The following is an 18,531-nucleotide window of genomic DNA, read 5'->3' as shown; positions in this document are numbered from 1 at the left end:
ATGTGGCTGAAAGAAAACAATTTACAAAAGAGAGGGGGATAAATTCCTCCACAGAGAGGTAAGGGGTACTTAAAGTACCCATTCAGTTATTATGTTTAAGGGTAAATTTCTTTTTCAGGTAAGACCAGGTCAGTTCGATTAGCTGTTTTCCCTGAATAATAAATAAAATGATCACTTTCGCAACAGAAGAGATCTGTAGAGGCACACTTGGCAAGAGTTTGGTTCATTACTTTATATTTTATATTGTAGTGAAATGAAGTATCATTAGTCAGATGATACGAAAGCTAAGAGTCTCAATTTTCCAAACAACAAAAGTCCAACTTTAAGCTTGCAGATAAACAAGGGAACCTGCATTCCAGCTGACGGTGTGTTCGTGTTTGTGCAGAGGAAACTGACGGCCATGCTCCGACTTTAAGAGCAAACTAACTTTTCCTGTACATTCATTGACAGCTGCACAGTGGCAGCGCTGACACAGACGTGACAAACTAATGCCTGCTTTCCCTCCTTCCGCAGCTCCTGGCAGCGGTTAAGTCGGAGAAAGGCGTGAGCTCGGCGGTGGACTTGTGCCGTTACCATAGCAACAGGGCTCTGGAGGCCATCCAGGCTTTCCCCTCCTCTGAGGCTCGATCCGCCCTGGAGAACATCGCCTCGGCCGTCAACAAATTCTGACCCAAGCACGGGCGCGCACACACACACATAGAGACACACTCCTCTGTGGAGAACTGAGAGAGTCTTGGGTTGGTCATGACGCCGTCTTCGTGTTTTTCTTCAGAAACTCATACAACTGTTCATCATCGAATAAAAACTCATCACTCCGGCTTCGTGCCAGATGTTTTTGCAGCTCCGATACTCCCCCTCTCCTGCTCAGGGAAAATTACCGGCAGACTGCTTTTTAAAGAAAGAAAAAAAAACTGTCTCTTTATTGTTACCTGGCTTATCAGCACAGCCACATACCGGGCAGAACATCATTTAAGATGTTTTGATGAATTGTTAGTGTCATCTGGAAAATGTGCCATGAACAGCAAGTGAGGCACTAAGGAATACTTACTCTCAAAAATGTCCTGTTTTCTTTTTTTTTTTAACTATTTAACATACTTGTTAGTGCAAAGCTGATGCTCTAAACTGTAGCTGCTTGAAATTTTACTCTTTGCCGAACTGAGGAGCTTCACTACAGAAAAGGGTCCTGTTTTACCAATTATGCAGCAAAGAACTGCTTTACTGCAGAGGCTCGACTCAGGTGAATCAGGAGTTGTAATGTCATCAATGTTGCCTTGTTATGTCAGTCCCAATGCCTGTTTATCTGTGTGTGTGTGTGTGTGTGTGTGTGTGTGTGTGTGTGTGTTTATGTGTGAGCAAGAGAGAGATTTGAGGCAACCCAGGGGCGGGGAAAGGTCACCCAAACCTCTCCCCTATGGGCCAGCCAGCGAGCGCATTGAAGCTCCGCCAAGCAGTAATTATTAATGAAGAGACCTGAGCAAATGGACAGGAAATGCAGAGGTATTGATTGGGCCGGTTGCCCTGCTCTAAGCCGTACAGACTGGCGCCAGCCTGGTGGCCTGTGGTTTCCCAGGCTGCTGTCTGTGGAGGGCATGGGGGGCGGCGGAGGCGCAGCTAAGGTGTGAAACCAGGCCACCGCTGGCAGCTGTCCGTCTCACGCCGGCTACACCTGAAGGACAGAGTGTACAAAGAGGGAACAGGGAAGAAAAGTCTGTCTCCTGTAAAAGAAACACAGAATGTAATTATTTACAAGTTACTCAAAACTTGTATTTAACTTGAAACGGTACAAAGAAAACATAATAAATATATGAATGGAGATCATTTGAAAACTTTATCCTGGTTTTTATTTTACTTTTAAGATTTCCTTCCACTAGTGGCCTTTATTCAATGTTTTAGACATTGCAAATGTTTCTTTTATGACGAAAAGAGAAAAAATTTGCAGAGGTTCTTTGATACAGGAACTACAGGTAGTTTTGAATCCAACAGAAAATGAACCAATTAACAGATTTCCTCTTGTATGTGTCAGACCATGAATTTTTTATCGGATTTTTAAAGACATATTGAACACAAATACTGTAAGTGCATCAACGTTTAAGCTGATGTTTGCTGTGTTCAGTTTCTTAGTTTTGATGTAATTATTTAGATGAGAAAAAAAAAGTGATTTTTCAGTATTTTAGCCAATAACCTGCAAAAGTCAAAATCTCAAAGGCAATCATCTTTGGCCACTTGACTGCTGCATCTCTCCTCATTTTTCATTTAGTGTCTGCAACATATTTTATAAATGTTGGGACAGCTTATGTACTTTGCTATATTGTACTTCCTTTTAACAACTCAGAAACAGAGATCAACAGTTTTTTTTTTGTTTGTTTTTTTACAAGTTTTAAGGGAAAGTAAGCACACAAAGTTTACTTCTAAAACACTTTTTAAAGTTTAAAAAACCCCAAAAGTGCTTCACGATGAAAATGCAGAAACAGAAATTAAGAACAAGAGAATAAGAATCTGCTTTAGCCAGAAATTTACACTGTGCATAATTTCTTATTTTTCCAAATAACGGGAGCTAGTATAGTATTACTGTTTCTTTAGATATGACTCAAACTGCTGGGTTCCAGTTGAAAGTAAAATGTTTCCCTATTTTTCCTTCTGAGAAAGAATTTCAGCAATCAAGTTCCTCCTCTTGTTTTAATCAACCTTTCTTAACAGCACCTTCAATGCTCTGTTCACATATCTGGAAGTTCAACCAAAGTGACCCAAAACGTTTGGGAGCACAAATATTAGGATGTAAAGTAATTAAAGTAATTGATACGCAGTATCGTCTTGCAAAAAGAAAAGGAAAAGTTTGATTGAATCCTGATGATGGGAAAACTTCTAAGGTTTGTAGAAAGTGAATGTCAGAATTCCTGCAGACTGACAGGTGGAAGGTGCATGTGAGCATGATGGAGAAACGGAGGCGGATGACTGAAAAGAGGTTAGATAAGGAAGGTGGAGTGAAGCGTCTTAAAAACTAGCCTCCTGTTTGTCTCTCTGTTGTTCGTCCACATCCTTTTCTGGTTTGGCTTCGTGGGTACAGCGAGGTTCTCCTCGGGCCAGGGAAAGCCTTGGGCTCTTCATGAAATATTCATCCTCGCCGTGAGGAGACATGAGGAAAGTTATATGGAAAATTAAAAGGGCCAAACAAGAAAAGAGGCTGGGACACAGTCAGAATGACAAATATAGTTACCAAACAAAACTTTTTTTGGTGAGTGAAGGCTGGTCATAGCTGTGAAACTGTTGCTCCCACTGGGAATAAAGCAAGTGTTGCAGAAGAGAGTTTAATAGGATGAGCTTCTTTAGCTTCATCTTCAGGAGAAAACAGTTCCTGCAGCGATAAAGCTGAATGTTTAATGTGGAGCAGAAACCGTAAGGGTTTTTTGTTTTTTTTCCTAGAAAACATTTTGCTACCAGCATTAATCTGCTAAAAATCTCCCATGAAGCTCAAACTTAGGCAAGAAAGAGAGAAAATGGAGGACTTTTTTCAGTTTTATATGGCAGGAACCAGACTCTGTTTGCTTTTCCAGTTTTAGAGTCTTGGGTATCAAGAGAGCAGGAGCTGGGAAAGCTCTGAGTTTACATCCAAAACATGAGGCGGGAACAGCGGCCCAAGTGTGGCTGGCTGGTCCCAGACGGTGAGCGGTGAAATTACAGCCGGGTCCGGCAGAGAGAGACTCGGTCAGCTCCGTCCGGCTGGTTCAATTACACACCCACAGACACACACACTCTCCTTCAGAAATCACCCAGTCTTTTAGACTTCAGTTAAGTATCATAAGGTCTGCTTTTCACCAATTTGACGTTTCTCCCTGTAAAGATTGATTGTATATGGATGCCCTTTTAAGGAGGGGGATGTGAATTTTACTTTTTTGAGTTTTACATCATGGAATGATTTCATTACCTCATCAATTCCATACCTGGAGTGTTGCTTTGATTGATTCTTTCATGTTTGAGAAATCTCTGAATGTCCCATGGCAGCCATGCAGCTGAGTGGAGGAGCTGAGTGACTCCCCCACTCAGCTCCTCCAGACTAGCGACAGCAGAGTAATTGCCAAACATTTTAAAACTTTATCCTGGTTTTTATTTTATTTTTCAGATTTTCTTCCACTAGTGGCTCTTATTCAATGTTTTAGACAGAAATGTAACAGGCTGTGTTGTGATGACATGCTGGAGGTGGGGTGTCAGAAAGAGCAGGTGCTTCTTAAAGGCCAGTTGTCAATTGGCCTGTTCACATAGGCCAATTTCAAGACCTATGAGATAAATATGACTCTTTTAAGTAATATTTGGTGTATATGCAGTGTATTTATAACAACTGAAGGTAACACTATTACTTGATTGTGCTATAAAATAGCACTATGTGCTATAAATATTGCTGTAACTTATATAAATTCAAAGTTTTTCAAAAAGTTGTAAATGGTGATGGATCTTCTTTTGCACCTTCCTGTCACAATATTGGGCTTTTTTAGAAGAAGCAAATCGGATTGTATTTAATCCTCAATTTTTCTAAATATTAATTGCTGAGGAAACTTAATCACTTTTATGATTAGATGAAACAGCTGACTCATAATCAGTTTATTTCTTCATGTTGTCTAAAAGGCTTTAACAACAAAAAAGCCATTGACTCACATGTTAGCGTCAAAAGCAGTCAATGTTTAACTATAAGTTACTTTGTAAATTTTGATTTCGAGTAAGTGATGAAGTTAAACTGCTTTGGATATTTTTTTTTTATTATTTATGTCACTTTGAAAAAAATATATCTAAAAAGGATACAAATCTTAATGTACTGAAACCCTGTAGCAAAAACACGTTTCTTCTAACACTATCAATTTGGTGGTGATTTCTGTGTTTTCATCATGATCAAAATTGGTGATCATGAAAACACCTGAGACTGTAACTCCATTCAGAACCTGTGTTCAGGTGTTTAAGATTTGCTACTAAATCTCACTTCCAATCTGGTTTTGGCTTTCCAACTGTTCAAATGTGGACCGTTTTTGATCAGTGCTTAAAATGACGTGTAACCTCTTCTTTTATTAATCCACAAAAGCAATGGATCTCCTGTAGCCCCCAGTCTTCTGACCCTATAAGGAATAAGTCTATATAAAATGACTGCTTGAGTACGAGTGTAAAAGGACGTTAGGATCTCCATTTGTCTTCCTCCGAATGGCCTATCAGTAAACACCTGCTAATATCATCACAGAGCAGACAGTGATGGATGAAAGTCATTCTGCTCAGATGGGAGCAGTACGGCTGATTGGCCTCTTCGACACCAATGAGCATATTGGCCAAAAATGACACTTTAACGAGCTCTTCCCTGCGTTAAGTGCTGCCCGCCGGCCCCTCATCCCTAGCCGCCGCCTGGCTGACCCTGGCCCATGCTCCCCCCCAAAACCCTCCCACATATCCATCCCCTCCCGAATGAAGGCTGCTCGCTTCATTGGCTGACAGATCAGACTGCCATGGAGACAGCTCATTAGTGGAATAATGAGAGCCACACGTTGTCTTGTTATATCATCTCTGTATCGACATATTTGTGGCTGGAGAAAGAACATGTACTGTGTGCATAAAGTAGATGATGATTAACACAGGATTATGGTTTAGGGAGGTCTTCTGGCTTCAGAGGGTTTGGTGCTCGGCTCCGGTCCTATTTAATGCATCGCAGTTCATTTGCATCGGCCAACTAATTGAATATTTGTTTAAGAAAGTTTCAGCTGCCATCAGCTTATGTTATTAATTATGGACTCAGTTTTCTTTCAGATTTAGACATTGTGCAGTGATTTATTTTCTGACAGAAGAGCTGCATCAAAATGATTCACAACCTCCAGGGATGAAGCTTATATTACCGTTAATCCTTTTTCAGGATATTTTTATGTTTCTAAAGGGGTTCATGAATGATGGTGGGTGATTATCACTAGTTACAGAGACAGAAACAACTTTAGCACAGAAATACATTTTACACTTTTGAGCTGCAGAAATCTACTAGCAGTGTACTAATAAGACGATGAACGACAACATGTTGTTTCTGTCACCGAGCACTTGAGGGCGATGTTGTCCAACATCTGTTTACTCTGTTATTCTGTGGAAAACGCTACCTCTACCGTCTTGATTTAAAATTTATGACTTTTAGTATTTCAAGTGTATGAAAAAATGTTTTGAAAATTAAACATAGCACGTGTAGTTTATTTTTTATCATTGTTTATATGTTTCATGTGTGTTTCTCTGTCTGTGCATTACCTTTAATTATAGCCTTTGTTTTCAAATAATGCTATGAATAGACTTTGTGGTGTTCAACCTAATGTTATTTTATCTTGTCATGAAGCTACAGTTACCACGTATTATGGCTTGCAGTTATTATTATATAATATTGGTGAAATATTTGCTCTATGAATTACCATTGGTAACCAGAGAAATGACACTGGTGAAATTCTCTCTGTTTTTTATTCTTTAAGATGCCACTTTGATGAGGAGCTTTTTATTTTACATGGTCTTCTTACAGGCATAATTAAATATTTTTGTAACACTGAAAAGACATCTCTTTCACACCCACGTTCACTTCGAGATGGGAATTGTGACACTGAGGCTGTCCGTTCCAGGATTAAAATCTGCAAGTGAAAAAGCACATCAGTTTTTAAACTACTACTCTCTTCCTTGTCGACTGTTGCACTTTATTTTAATTTTTGAAACACCACATGTACACATAGGCTCTGGCATGTCATGTACCTTCTCAATGTTCATGGTGAGCCACCATGGCCAAAAATACCGTAACCATTTTTTGATTCCACAACTGTGTGTTGGTCCATAGCATGTTGAAAGTCCAGCACCTTCACAGCAACACACAGTTAAGAGTTCTTTATTACAATCTAATTCTTTATTTCTATTTTATTTAGTAGTAGGCTATTTCTCAAATTAATAAAAATACACTACACTAAAAAGCCATCTAAGACAATTGTTGAGGGTGTCCTAATTTTGTCCTAACAGTATCTCTAATTCATTTCGAAATATAAACTTATGTTGACAATTTAAATTGTTTATATACAAATAATAGTTTAAAAAGATACAACCCAGGAGTTGTATGTAATTAAATTTATATAAAAACAGATGAAAGCTGGGGATTTGGGGGGGTGGGGTGGGGGACACGTGTTTTTTTTTTTCTTTTATATCTGCATTTTTATCCTTTAATTTAAAACTATTTCAAACATTTGAAAAATGAGTGGTGCTTCTAATAACTTGTGGAATTAGATGTTTATGGAAGAAACACTGAGTGATGCTGTAATCATAGTCAGAGATGCAGAATTTAAAGTTTACAAGTTCATCCTCTGAAGACCCAGTGCCTAATTCAGGTAAATCATTATTTCTTACATTTATTTTCTCCTCAATCAGTTCTCCTGATCTCCATATGGTATGTTGAAAAATTATGAGGTTTGAAAGGCACTAAAGTGTGACATTTTCTGAAAAATACTTGTTAAAGTAAAAAAAAACTCTACCATTGTGTTCAATAAAGCTCAGCTCAATTTGAGTTTCTCAAGGAAAGAATTTCTGATTTATTAAATCACACAAACCTTTTCTGTTAAAACCATCAGTTTGCCTACTAAGTTGTTGAAACTAAATACTAATCTCTCTCATGATCTTTATTTATTACAGTTGTAACATTCCACCCCATGACTTCTTGCCAGCTGTGACTCTGGTTGGTTTGTCAATAAATGTGTTTTTCAGTGATGACATGACAAGCCACAAAACAGTGGACTGTCAAGAAACTGAAACTTATTTTCTAGAATTTACAAGTAAATTTACAGAATTTAAATACAACCTTCATGGTTGTTGTCTAAAAGGCTTCAGTCATTACTTTAGTTAATGACTGAAGAGATGCTAAAAAGAGATGCTTTGAGGATGCTGCGGTTTTTGTTTTTCCAGAGTTCAGTTTACTTAATTTATTTTTATTTTTCAGAAAATAATCTCCTTGCACGTCTCTGTGATGTATTTTGTACTGCTAAAGTACAAAGTAAAAGCTTTTATCCTACCATTAAAACAGGCTAATTACATATATCTAGTATTTATGACTGCGTAAAATGAAGTTTCAGCTAATAAGTTTTTCAAAGCCCTCCAAAATACCTGAACTCTTTAGCTTCGTCTCCGTCGGTTAGCGGAAGTGACACAGCAAGCGCGCGCCTCCTACCGTTACGTCACGTCACGCGACGCTGCCGAGAAGCCGAGCGAGAAAAGGAAAACAAAACAAAAACATCAACAACAACTCAACTATTACATTTTAAAAGGAAGCACCTGCAGCCCGCGGACATGTCCGGCGCTTTGCTAACCCTCCTCATGGATGACATGGAGTCGAAAAGGTTCGTTCCAACCGCCGGTCACGCGCGTTTTACCGTTAATTCACCACGACTCGTCCACGCTAACGTCACCGAGTCATTAACGGTCACAAAGCACAGGTGATGGGGCCCTATTTCGTCTCTCAGTGCAGGGAGCAAGTTTTTGCCTCGTGTTTGGGATGGAAAGTGTCACATTCTGACTGTTTTCTTGTGTTTTCGTGCTCAAACGGTCATGGGCGGAAGAATGAGGAAGTAGCTGGTTGATGTAAATGAGAAGACAGCTGTGGATAACATGGACTCCAGAATCATCCTTAATTTTCTTAATGTGTGTGACAATAAAAATGTACATTATTCTGACTGGCAGAGGACGAAACTGTTATTGGTGTTGGTCATAGCTTGTACTAGATTATTTTTTTCGACATCTGACCACATGTATTGCAGAAGCAGCAGCAAAACATGTTTGTGTGGTGCAAACAGGATGCGCCAGTGTTTGCACCACACAGGACTCTTGGACGCTTTCCCACTAAGACTTTGCACTAGTCTGTTGCTGTCCATCATCGTCCCTCCTGCTGAATTTAGATCCTTTTTTCTTTGATAAAAAAAAGTACTTTTAAAACCCCTTTCTTGCCACAACCTGGCACTTGCTACCAATCTTGAACTGAACCTGCGCTTTTGGCATAATTTTGTAGCATATCTTAAACATTTTCTTAAGTGCAACTTAGCCTTGCTTCCACAATGCTTTTTGCTTTCGTTTGCGATCAGAAATATTTCCAAACAGCTGATTTTGACTTCCTTGTAAATACAGTAGAACAGGTTTGTCCAAAGTTGGTCCTCGAGGTCCGGTATCCTGCTTGCTTTAGTTCTCTCCCTGCAGGTAATAACAACCTTTTCAGCATGTCAATGTTCTTCTTTGGCATTCTAATGAGCCATCATTTGATCCAGGTACGTTAAACCAGGGAGAAAACTGAAACATGCAGGATGCCGGGCCTCGAGGACCTACTTTGGGTACCACTGCAGTAGAATATCTGGATATGCTTTGAGGTCTCCTCCCAGAGGAACATTCGTGGAAAACCTGAAAAGGAATGCATCCTGATTAGATAACTGATAATAGTCACTATGTGACTATTCAAGTCTGAATAGTCACATATACATCTAAAACTTCAGTTTCCTTTCATGTCAAGCCATAATAATGCACTGTGTTTACTTTTGAGTTAACGCAGGACAATTATATTAATCACTGATCTCAATATCAATAATTTTTGCATTGTGACAATGAAACTTATTTTATTTAAGATCTTTGCATCAAATTAATTTGCATCTAATCAATCTGCACAGCTAACTAAAATCAATGTGATGTCTTTTTTTTTTATTGAGACTGCATGCACAGTTTCCAAATGCAAAATGTATGACCCTACCAAACAATTAAGCCATGACTTTCTGCCTTAATTTTTGTGTAGAGCTTCCTTTCTTTTTTACTGTCACGTCTAACTTTAAACACTTTGGAGTCTGCACAAGTGTACACATTCATTTTCTTAATATTTTCTGCTGAAACGCTCATGTGATTGGTTTGGCTGCGTCACTTTATTAATGGTTGTTTTTTTGTGATGCGTTTGGTTTTTCTAGGCCATGAATTCCTGTGAGGATGGAGGAAATTCAAATGAAGCAATGCTTGAGAAAGGTAAGTCACAAACATCCTTATCGGTGGTGTGGTGTGGTATAACTGCGTTAATTTATTCTAATCCTGGGATTATTTACAGAGCATCAGCACATTCAGGATGTTAAAAAGGAGAAAGAAGATTTTGCTGTTTGTGAACGAACTCAACCACATGAAGGAGAGTCTCCTGAAGTGTCAGAGGCCAATAAAAGGTCGTCCGCTGAGACACATCAGTCCACCAGTAAAAAGAGAGCCAGAGTCTGCTCTGAGGTAAAAAATAATCCTAGATTTACTTCTAGATTTAACCAACTTTTATTTTCTCATATTTCATCTTACAAAAGCTGTTAATCTTTTAAGGTGGTCCTTATCAATAGTTTTATAGGCTTTAATGGTCTTTCATTGTTTTGTTGTTGTTGCTTTTTTTTTTACTTTGACTCTTTTTTACAAATTCATTTAAAATTTTCCTTCAAACAACCATATATTATATGTATTTATCTGTAACCAACAAATCAAACCAAGTAAGCAAAGAAATAGTTTAGAACGAGAAGAGATCCATCATAATTGAAGTCTAAATCTGGGATTACCACAAACTAACCTACAGAAGATTAAGAATACATGAAAAGGAGGTAATTAAATGCCATATGCTAACCATACATTTGTAATGTGCCTAAAGAAGCATTTTTCCAAACCATTGGAGACAACAAGAAAGACTGCCTGTTTGGAATGAAATGCAAAAATGAAAAAAACGACATACTGTGGTGAATCGTACTTTATCTGTATAGATCAATGTGCTTATCTTCTTTTTGCTTTTGTGTTTGGTGGGCATTTATTTGAAAGGTGTTTGTTCTTTGTAGGTGAGGAAGTGTCTGACAGATGAGAGCCACAGGCATGAGCCTCTTTGCCTCACCATGGCTGGAGAAAAGGCCCACTGTATCCAGGAGAGATCAAGGCTTTCCTACAGAAAGCCTCTTTTCAGCATCTCTCACAGGATTTCAGACAAGAGAAACCCACCAAGTCTGGATCAGCAGGCTAACCACGGCGGCTTGAGTCAGCTCAGCTTCAGCAGCATCCTTTCACAGAAGCTCCAAAGTCCAGAAATAAACGGCCCAGGTGGCATCCTCACCGCCACAGAGTCCTTGGGTCAGACGTCAGCAACAGAGTCAAACCTTTACCCACTGATTGAGAAAATGTTTTTCATCCTCAATACCCTGAACTCCAGCATGACTCAGCTGCACAGTAAAGTGGACTTGCTAACGCTGGAAGTCATGCGTATAAAGAAGCAGATCAAGCCTGCTGAGAGGATGGCAGACTTCCAGCCTCCTCCTGAATATCTCCTAACGAATGATGAACTCAATCAGCTGATGGAGCACACCTCCAGCGCCGGAGAGCTCAGCTGCCAACTGCTTGTCCACCTTTTCCCAGAACTGTTCAAAGCCAAGGAGTGCCCCCATGACTGCATGGCAAGCAAGAGAACGCTGGAATCTCTGCACCTGCAGCTGATCCGGAACTACGTGGAGGTTTGTTATCCCTCGGTGAAAAACAACAGTGTCTGGCAGGAGGAGTGCCTCCTTCAGATCAATGACTTTTTTAATCGCTTCTGGGCACAGAGGGACATGGAAAGCGCTCGGCTCATCAAGAAGCAGGCGGTCACTGGTGATGAGATGAAAGTGGAATTTCCTCAGACATATCGCTTCATTAATGAACAGGGTCAGGAGGAGGATGTATCCCTGGATAATCAGCAAGGTAGCCTGCCAGTGTCCGATGATGGGTTAAATACTCAAGCTGCAGAAGAGCAGGACGACTTCTCCTCGCCGGAAGATTTTGTGATTTTCCTCATGCATCGTCTCTTCCCAGAGCTTTTTGAAGAGGGAAAAATTCCCGAAGTCTCCAGCAGTTACAGTAATGTGGGCCAGCTCATTCTGGACTCCGACAAGATGGAGATCCTGAGGAAGTACATGGAAGCAAATTTTCCTGACGTCCCTGAGGACAGCTGGCTTCAGTTGTGCATCCAGCATATGGAGGACACACTGGAAGGGCCACACAGCAATGGGAATGGGAGTGAATCTGACAACATCAACTACAATGGCTATGACCTGGCCGGCTTTCAGGAAGACCTTCCTGTCATCGGGGCTCCAGAAGCCGGTGAATTTGATAGACCTTATCGCAAGTCCAAGAAGTCGCTGCTCGCAACTGTGGATTTTGAAAATCTGAAGATTCCTCCACCTGACTTCAGCATTCCCCAGGAGTACATCTTATCTAGAGAGCAGCTGAAAAGCAACTATGAATGTAGCTTGTCCATTGGCAACTTTGCCTCACGCCTGCTGGTGCTCATGTTTCCCGAGCTCTTCACCCATGAGAATACTAGAAAGCAGTACAACTGCAGTGGTTCTCTTGGGAAAAAGCAGCTCGATCCTGTGCGTGTGAATCTGATCCGACATTATGTGCAGCTGGTCTACCCTCGAGCCAGGAACGACAGAGTGTGGATGCTTGAATTTGTGGGCAAATTGGATGAGAGGTGCAGGAGGCGGGACACGGAGCAGAGAAGATCTTACCTGCAACAGCGCAAAGTTGGAGGCCAAGAGCTAGAGCAGGAATTTCTCTGCCACATCAACCACATCACTCCAGACACTAGAGAGGATTCAGACATTCCCTCTTTACCTCCCGAGAAAAGCAGCAAAGACTTCTGTAAGATCCCCCTCGACAAACTGACCATTTCCCAACCGGACTTCCCCGTACCTTCCGCCTACCTATTATCGGACTCTGAGGTGCGGGAGGTCGTCCAGCAGAGCCTTTCTGTTGGGAACTTTGCCGCACGGTTGCTGGTGCGGCTCTTCCCGGAGCTGTTCACTCCGGAGAACCTACGACTCCAGTACAACCACTCGGGCGCCTGCAACAAGAAGCAGCTGGACCCGGTCCGGTTGAGGTTGATCCGTCATTACGTGGAAGCGGTGTACCCTGTGGAGAAGATGGAGGAGGTGTGGCACTATGAATGTGTGCCAAGCATTGACGAACGCTGCCGGCGGCCGAACCGCAAGAAGTGTGACATTCTTAAAAAGGCCAAGAGGTCAAACACTGTGTCATAGTTACAGTACTTTACAGTTAGTCAACACGCATATAAGCTGAAACAACATTCTTAAGCTCATGTTTTATCTTTTGCCTCCAGCAGCAGATGTTTCAGACTTTATTTTCTAATGTATTAAAAATGTTAAACTGTTCTTGTTTATACGTCAGAGCTGTCATAGCTTGTCTAACACATTTCTTTCATAAATCTAGCCTTAAAACCACATTATAACCACAATAGTAGCTACAATTAAGAGTCACAATTTCTCTATTAGCAGTAATTACTGATGTAGCATCGTGCCACCAGAGTTTTAATAATAAAGTACTTACAGATGGGCCTATGAGTATTTGCACAAGAACATTTTTTAAGAATTTCTTTCTGTACATCACAAAAATGGGTTTAAAATTAAGCAACTGGGTGAGATTCAAGGGATTTACAAATGAATAACATAAAATTGAATTGTGCTAATTCATAAACCAGATTGTTCATTACACCTTGATAGTAGTTAGTTCGACCCTATTTTGCCTTCAGAACTGCCTTAACTCAATGTGGCATAGACGCAAGAAGGTGCCACAGACAACAATCCTTTGAGATTTTGGATCATATGTTCCTAATAGGACCATGCAGTTGTGCATTTTTCAGCTCCACGTCCCATTAGAAATTGCATTCCAAAGATTCCCTGTTGGCTTGATTATAGGTGCCTGTGGAGGCGACTGGGGTGCAGTAAATGCATCATGTTCAAGAAACCAGTTTGAGAATTTGAGCTTCGTGACATTGTGTTTCATCCTGCTGGTAGTAGCCATCAGTAGATGGGTACACTGTCATAAATAGATGGGAAAAGTCAGCAACAATACTAAAGGTACTAAGTCACCAAATTTGTGCCAAGAAAACATCCTCCATGCCATCATACCATTGCCACTTACCTGAACCACTTATGACAGCCAGGAAGGATTCGTGCTGTTTTTTTGTTTATTCTGACCCACCATCCAAATGTCTCAGCCTAAACTAGTGGTTTCAAACTGCTGTCCTCGAGGGAAAGAGTCCTGCACCTTTTAAATGTGTCCCTTGTCCTTCATACTTCAATTAAATTCTGAAACTGCCTCACTAGCATGCAGTGAAGCTCTACAGAGCTCTGCTAATGAGTTTATATTGGAGCCAGGTTTGCTGAAGCAGAGAGACATCTAAACGTTGCAGGACTCTGGCCTTTGAGGACTACAGTTTGAGACTGCTGGTGTAAACCAAGTCTCGTTTGACACGGTCAATTTTTTTCAAACTGTTTTGTCCAATTTTAGCAAGTCTGTGTGAATTGTGTCCTCAGTTCCCTGTTCAGAGATGCTGTTCTGCATACCTCAGCTGTAACTATTGGTCATTTGAGCTACTGTTGCCTTTCTTATTATCTTGAACCAGCCTGGCAATGACATTTTTATCCACATAACCTTCACACACTCAACCATGTGACTTTTAAAGTCACTTACATCCCCATTCTGACGTTCAGTTTAACTTGCTATTTGTGTTCAGATGAGGTGAGGTTAGAATCTGGAAGAGGTGTACTTATTTAAGTGGCTAGTTAGTGTAAATTGTAACCTTAAACGTGACCCCTCAAGTTTCTAGTATTTGGCATTGTGTTTCTAAAATGCAGTCCAAACTAATTGCTAAATGATCAATCTTGAAACAATTTGTGGTCGTGTACAGAAGCAAAGCTCCTGGGTTTTGTCCTTGTCTAAATATTGATGGGCATATGACTGTACATTAAGCCTTCTTATAGAAGTGTATGTTATACTGATAATTTAACATGACAACGGGTCATGATAACCTATTTCTAATAAACACAGTTTTAAAAAGCAGTTGGGGTGTTTTACTTACTACTGCTGTTGTGATATAACCAAATATTTAAATTTGGGCCTGTTCTGACAGTGGATATACCTGGAAAACCTCCACAGGGAAGCATACAGATCAGATGTATTGGACCAACTCCTTCTACACAACAGACCAGAGCAACACTCCCCTAATCATACAAAACCCTGATCAGTGTATACATGATTTGCAGAAATGTACTCTAAACACCTCTATAAAAGAGAAGAATAAGTTTTACACCTTTAAAATGCACCTTTATTGGCAAATGATATAAGGGGGAGGGAAGTAAATAAAACTTTTCTTTCACACCTTATCTATTTCTAACAAATACACTGATCACTGGAGAGCAAGTACCTTGAGGTAAATTTATAATCCCACTCATGTGAGCACTTTTATCCCTTTTGTTTCAGATTCATTACAAGTTCATGGTTTGAAGGCTTCATCCTTGGCAAGTTCAAGGCCTTTCCACCTCCTTATGGAAACTTTGTATTTATCGCCATCATTAGATTCACCTAAAACTTTTCTGAGAATGACTCTCATCAGAGTGACTGTGTTGGCTTCACTGTTCTCTGACAGCACGAGGTCCAAGGTGTCCCCAACTTTAACCTGAATAAACAAGAGAGTTTAATTTTTGCAAGAGCCCAGAGGATCAGGGGAAAGCATTATTTAACAGGTAGTGACACATACCGTTTTACTTTTCTTGATTAGTTTCTGTCCATTTAGTCGGAGCTTGTTGCTGTAGAACGCATCCTCGATTTTGCTATTGTGAGAAGAAAAAAAGTTAGTCTCCCTGTTACAGTTTGTGCCCTGAAAAATAATCTGCCCAGTTAAATGCTTGGCTTTTTGTCACATGTTTCTGATAAAACACACCTTAATATCAATTATAAAGGGAAAATTCTTCAAACCAACTTGGCTAAATGTGAAAACGTTTGCCCCCTACTCTCAATAACTGGCCATGAGGTTTTTTTAAATAACTCTGGAGGAGATTGACTGTTGCTATGACGTGTTTTTTACATCTGATGTAACATGACGCATACCTAATGAGACAGAAGTCTTGGGGATCATCAAATATGAGCTAAACATTAACTATTTACGCTTACAGTGCATAAAATGTTGCTCTAGGTTGCTGAATGAGCTGTTGAGGTGCTCTTGCAGTAATGTTGGTAGACAACACTGACCAGTCAATGAAGCAAAGTCAATGACTGTTTCTTATTCTCTGTCAAAACCTGTAAATCAATGTGTTGAGGTCTTTTATCCTGCTTCATGTTGTCAGACTGGTTGTTTTTAGGTACCTTCTTGATTCTACAAGTCAGGTAGTAATTAGACCTAATAAACTACAAAAATGTGGTTAATCACATGGGGCAGTTACAGTTTTCACATATGAGCATGAGCAAGTTGGTTTAGATCTTTTCCTATTTAACTAAATCATCAATTGAAAACTTTATTTGTGTTTACAAAGATTTTCTGAAAATTATCTCATTTAAAATTTGTTTTCTCATTTGAAACATTTGAGTGAAAACAGGGAACAAAGGAAAGTGGAATGAGGTTTACCGCACTGCAAACTTGGAAATGTTTATCAGATATGCAAAATTAAGTCCGACACCTAAATCTTCTGACTTACTTGCGTGCTAAATCCAAACCAGCCTTTAACACAACGTCATAGCGGAAAGATGGTACATATTTCTCCATATCTTTATAGTCTTTAGGTAAATTAGGATCTTCATCTTCATAATCGCTCTCCTCAGGGTCATTTTCATCCTCTGAATCATCTTCCTGTTCCTGGGCTGCACGTGAAGGAGCTTTCTTCTTGCTTTTAAATCGCAGATGGTACAAAGACCAGGTCTTGAGGGCAGGGCGGTGACCACCAAGTGCAGAGAAAGTCGAGCAGCCCCACAGCTGCCGAGTATGAATGGTTCTGGGGCACCACTCAGTCCTCCTAGGTACATAACCAGCTGCTAGCAGGTGGCGAGGGTTCAACTGTCCAAACTGCCTCATAGCGAGTACCTGCAGCACCAGGCTTCGCATGTTGGAGCTCCAACCTGTCACTATAAAAAAAAATATGCAAGATCAGAAAAGCTCTCAGCGTGATATTCAATATTTCCACTGCCTAGGTTGCTGATCTGGTCTTGAACTGCTTACTTTCCTCTTTGAGCATTGATTTTTCATTAAGCTTGTTTTTGTAGCCTACTTTGACTTTCTGTCCACATCGGGATTCAGTCTCAACGTTTTTAAACATTTTGTCAGACGTTTGGGACCACTAAGCTTTAGCCAATCCATTATAGTCCACAAATCAAATGTTATTGGACCTTCTCAGGCTCAAACTCAAAGACAGAAATGAAATAGCCCTCAAACCAAAAAAAAAAAAAAAAAAGCAGCTCCATAAAATGTACTCCCTTGAGCCTAATTTTCTTCTGGCTGTTATTGCACATGTTTATGTGGTAGTTGGTACTTTTTTTTATTATTTTAAAGTATATATTTATTTTGTGTTTTGATGATTAGATTGCGGGAGTATTCCTTTACAGCTCAATAAACTGTTACCTCGGCAACTCAACATCAGGTAGGTAAAAGACAACCTTCAGTCATAAGTTATTATCTTGACCTCACAGGCAGGTCGATGAGTTTTAATAAGAACATAATCAGCCCGTAAACATGTTCATGTTTCACTTCAGTAACGAAAGGTCTACGTTTAGCAGTTCTTCAAAAAATAAAAGTCTTGCAAATTTCCATCAAGGTTTGTGTCACTTATGTCAAAGATTCTTACAAATATTCCTCAACCAATTACGTAGAACAGTTGCAATAATTATTTTAAATCAATATAAAAAATGCTTAAACGAGGATGTCTGAAGATGATTCACTTATTTTGAAATGTTACCGGAAGTTTCCTCTTAGTGAGCAATCCGTCAAAAATAAACCTAAAATGATTTGAGTTGCTGCGTTTTCTGACCCCGTCTAAAGCCCGTGTAGTTTTGTCCAAATGTTTCATACTCAGATGCATATTAAGTAAGTGGTTTTATACGGCAGTAGGTGCTATTAGCTTAGCGTGTTTTTTCACTCGGGGCGCTCGTAGGTTACACGCATAACAACCCCGGGGCTTTTAGAATGAAAACAACAATTTAACAGCATTTTTAAAAGAAGCTGAAACTGTATTGTGTTAAACACTCACCCAAGGAATAACCTTTCATTGCTCTGCACTTCGTCTGTCTTTCCGAGTCTGGTATTTGTAGCAGCAGTTATAAATCTACTGCCATCTATCGCTTGGACTTGAAATTACAGCATTGCCTTTTCACCAAACAGACACCTCATGCTATCAAAACAACCTCGTTTTCTCTCAGAAGCAGTAAAATATTCCATCTCCTGCATAAATTATGAAGTGGCGATAAAAATATGTCATATGCATCCATACTCCACTATGTAGGTTGAATCTCCTACTGTCAAATGCTTACAAGCACTCATTACAGGCCTGGATGTCATATTAATTTTAGTTTTTCCAATTGTCTATTTGAACAGTCAACCAGTTGGGAAGATTATATAACATTCAATTACAATAAATGTTAAAAGCAGTACAGCTTTGTTCCATTGCTCTTAAACAGCGGTACAAAACATGAATCGGTTGATTTAAGACTAAA

At 39.9% G+C, this 18,531-nt stretch overlaps 3 protein-coding genes across 5 annotated transcripts in view; 2 read left to right on the top strand and 1 right to left on the bottom strand.

Moving 5' to 3' along the window:
* Positions 1-1,826, top strand: part of pdss2 (prenyl (decaprenyl) diphosphate synthase, subunit 2) — a 34,063-nt gene extending 32,237 nt beyond the window's left edge. For both annotated transcript variants that reach the window (XM_028001033.1, XM_028001032.1), the window contains one exon: positions 514-1,826. In XM_028001033.1, the coding sequence (XP_027856834.1) occupies positions 514-669 (156 nt within the window). In that variant the 3' untranslated portion in view covers positions 670-1,826. The remainder of the gene's footprint in view (positions 1-513) is intronic.
* Positions 1,827-7,160: 5,334 nt separating this feature from the next.
* Positions 7,161-14,895, top strand: bend3 (BEN domain containing 3). 2 transcript variants are annotated; one of them, XM_028001030.1, is made up of 4 exons: positions 7,161-7,358; positions 9,960-10,014; positions 10,094-10,260; positions 10,845-14,895. In XM_028001030.1, the coding sequence occupies exons 2-4, from the start codon at positions 9,963-9,965 to the stop codon at positions 13,071-13,073; spliced, it is 2,448 nt and encodes an 815-aa protein (XP_027856831.1). In that variant the 5' UTR covers positions 7,161-7,358; positions 9,960-9,962; the 3' UTR covers positions 13,074-14,895. The 2 variants fall into 2 exon arrangements, with proteins under 2 accessions (XP_027856831.1, XP_027856830.1); XM_028001029.1 differs by lacking the exon at positions 7,161-7,358 and adding an exon at positions 8,162-8,360.
* A 242-nt stretch (positions 14,896-15,137) lies between these two features.
* On the bottom strand, positions 15,138-18,222 carry mtres1 (mitochondrial transcription rescue factor 1). Its single transcript, XM_028001035.1, has 4 exons — positions 18,069-18,222; positions 16,527-16,950; positions 15,593-15,665; positions 15,138-15,511 (listed from the first exon to the last, which is right to left on the bottom strand). The coding sequence occupies exons 1-4, from the start codon at positions 18,085-18,087 to the stop codon at positions 15,329-15,331; spliced, it is 699 nt and encodes a 232-aa protein (XP_027856836.1). The 5' UTR covers positions 18,088-18,222; the 3' UTR covers positions 15,138-15,328.
* Between the last annotated feature and the right edge of the window lie 309 nt (positions 18,223-18,531).

The sequence above is a fragment of the Xiphophorus couchianus genome, chromosome 19, assembly GCF_001444195.1.
Source record: "Xiphophorus couchianus chromosome 19, X_couchianus-1.0, whole genome shotgun sequence".
Classification (NCBI taxonomy): domain Eukaryota; kingdom Metazoa; phylum Chordata; class Actinopteri; order Cyprinodontiformes; family Poeciliidae; genus Xiphophorus; species Xiphophorus couchianus.
This window is presented reverse-complemented; position numbering and strand designations above follow the sequence as displayed.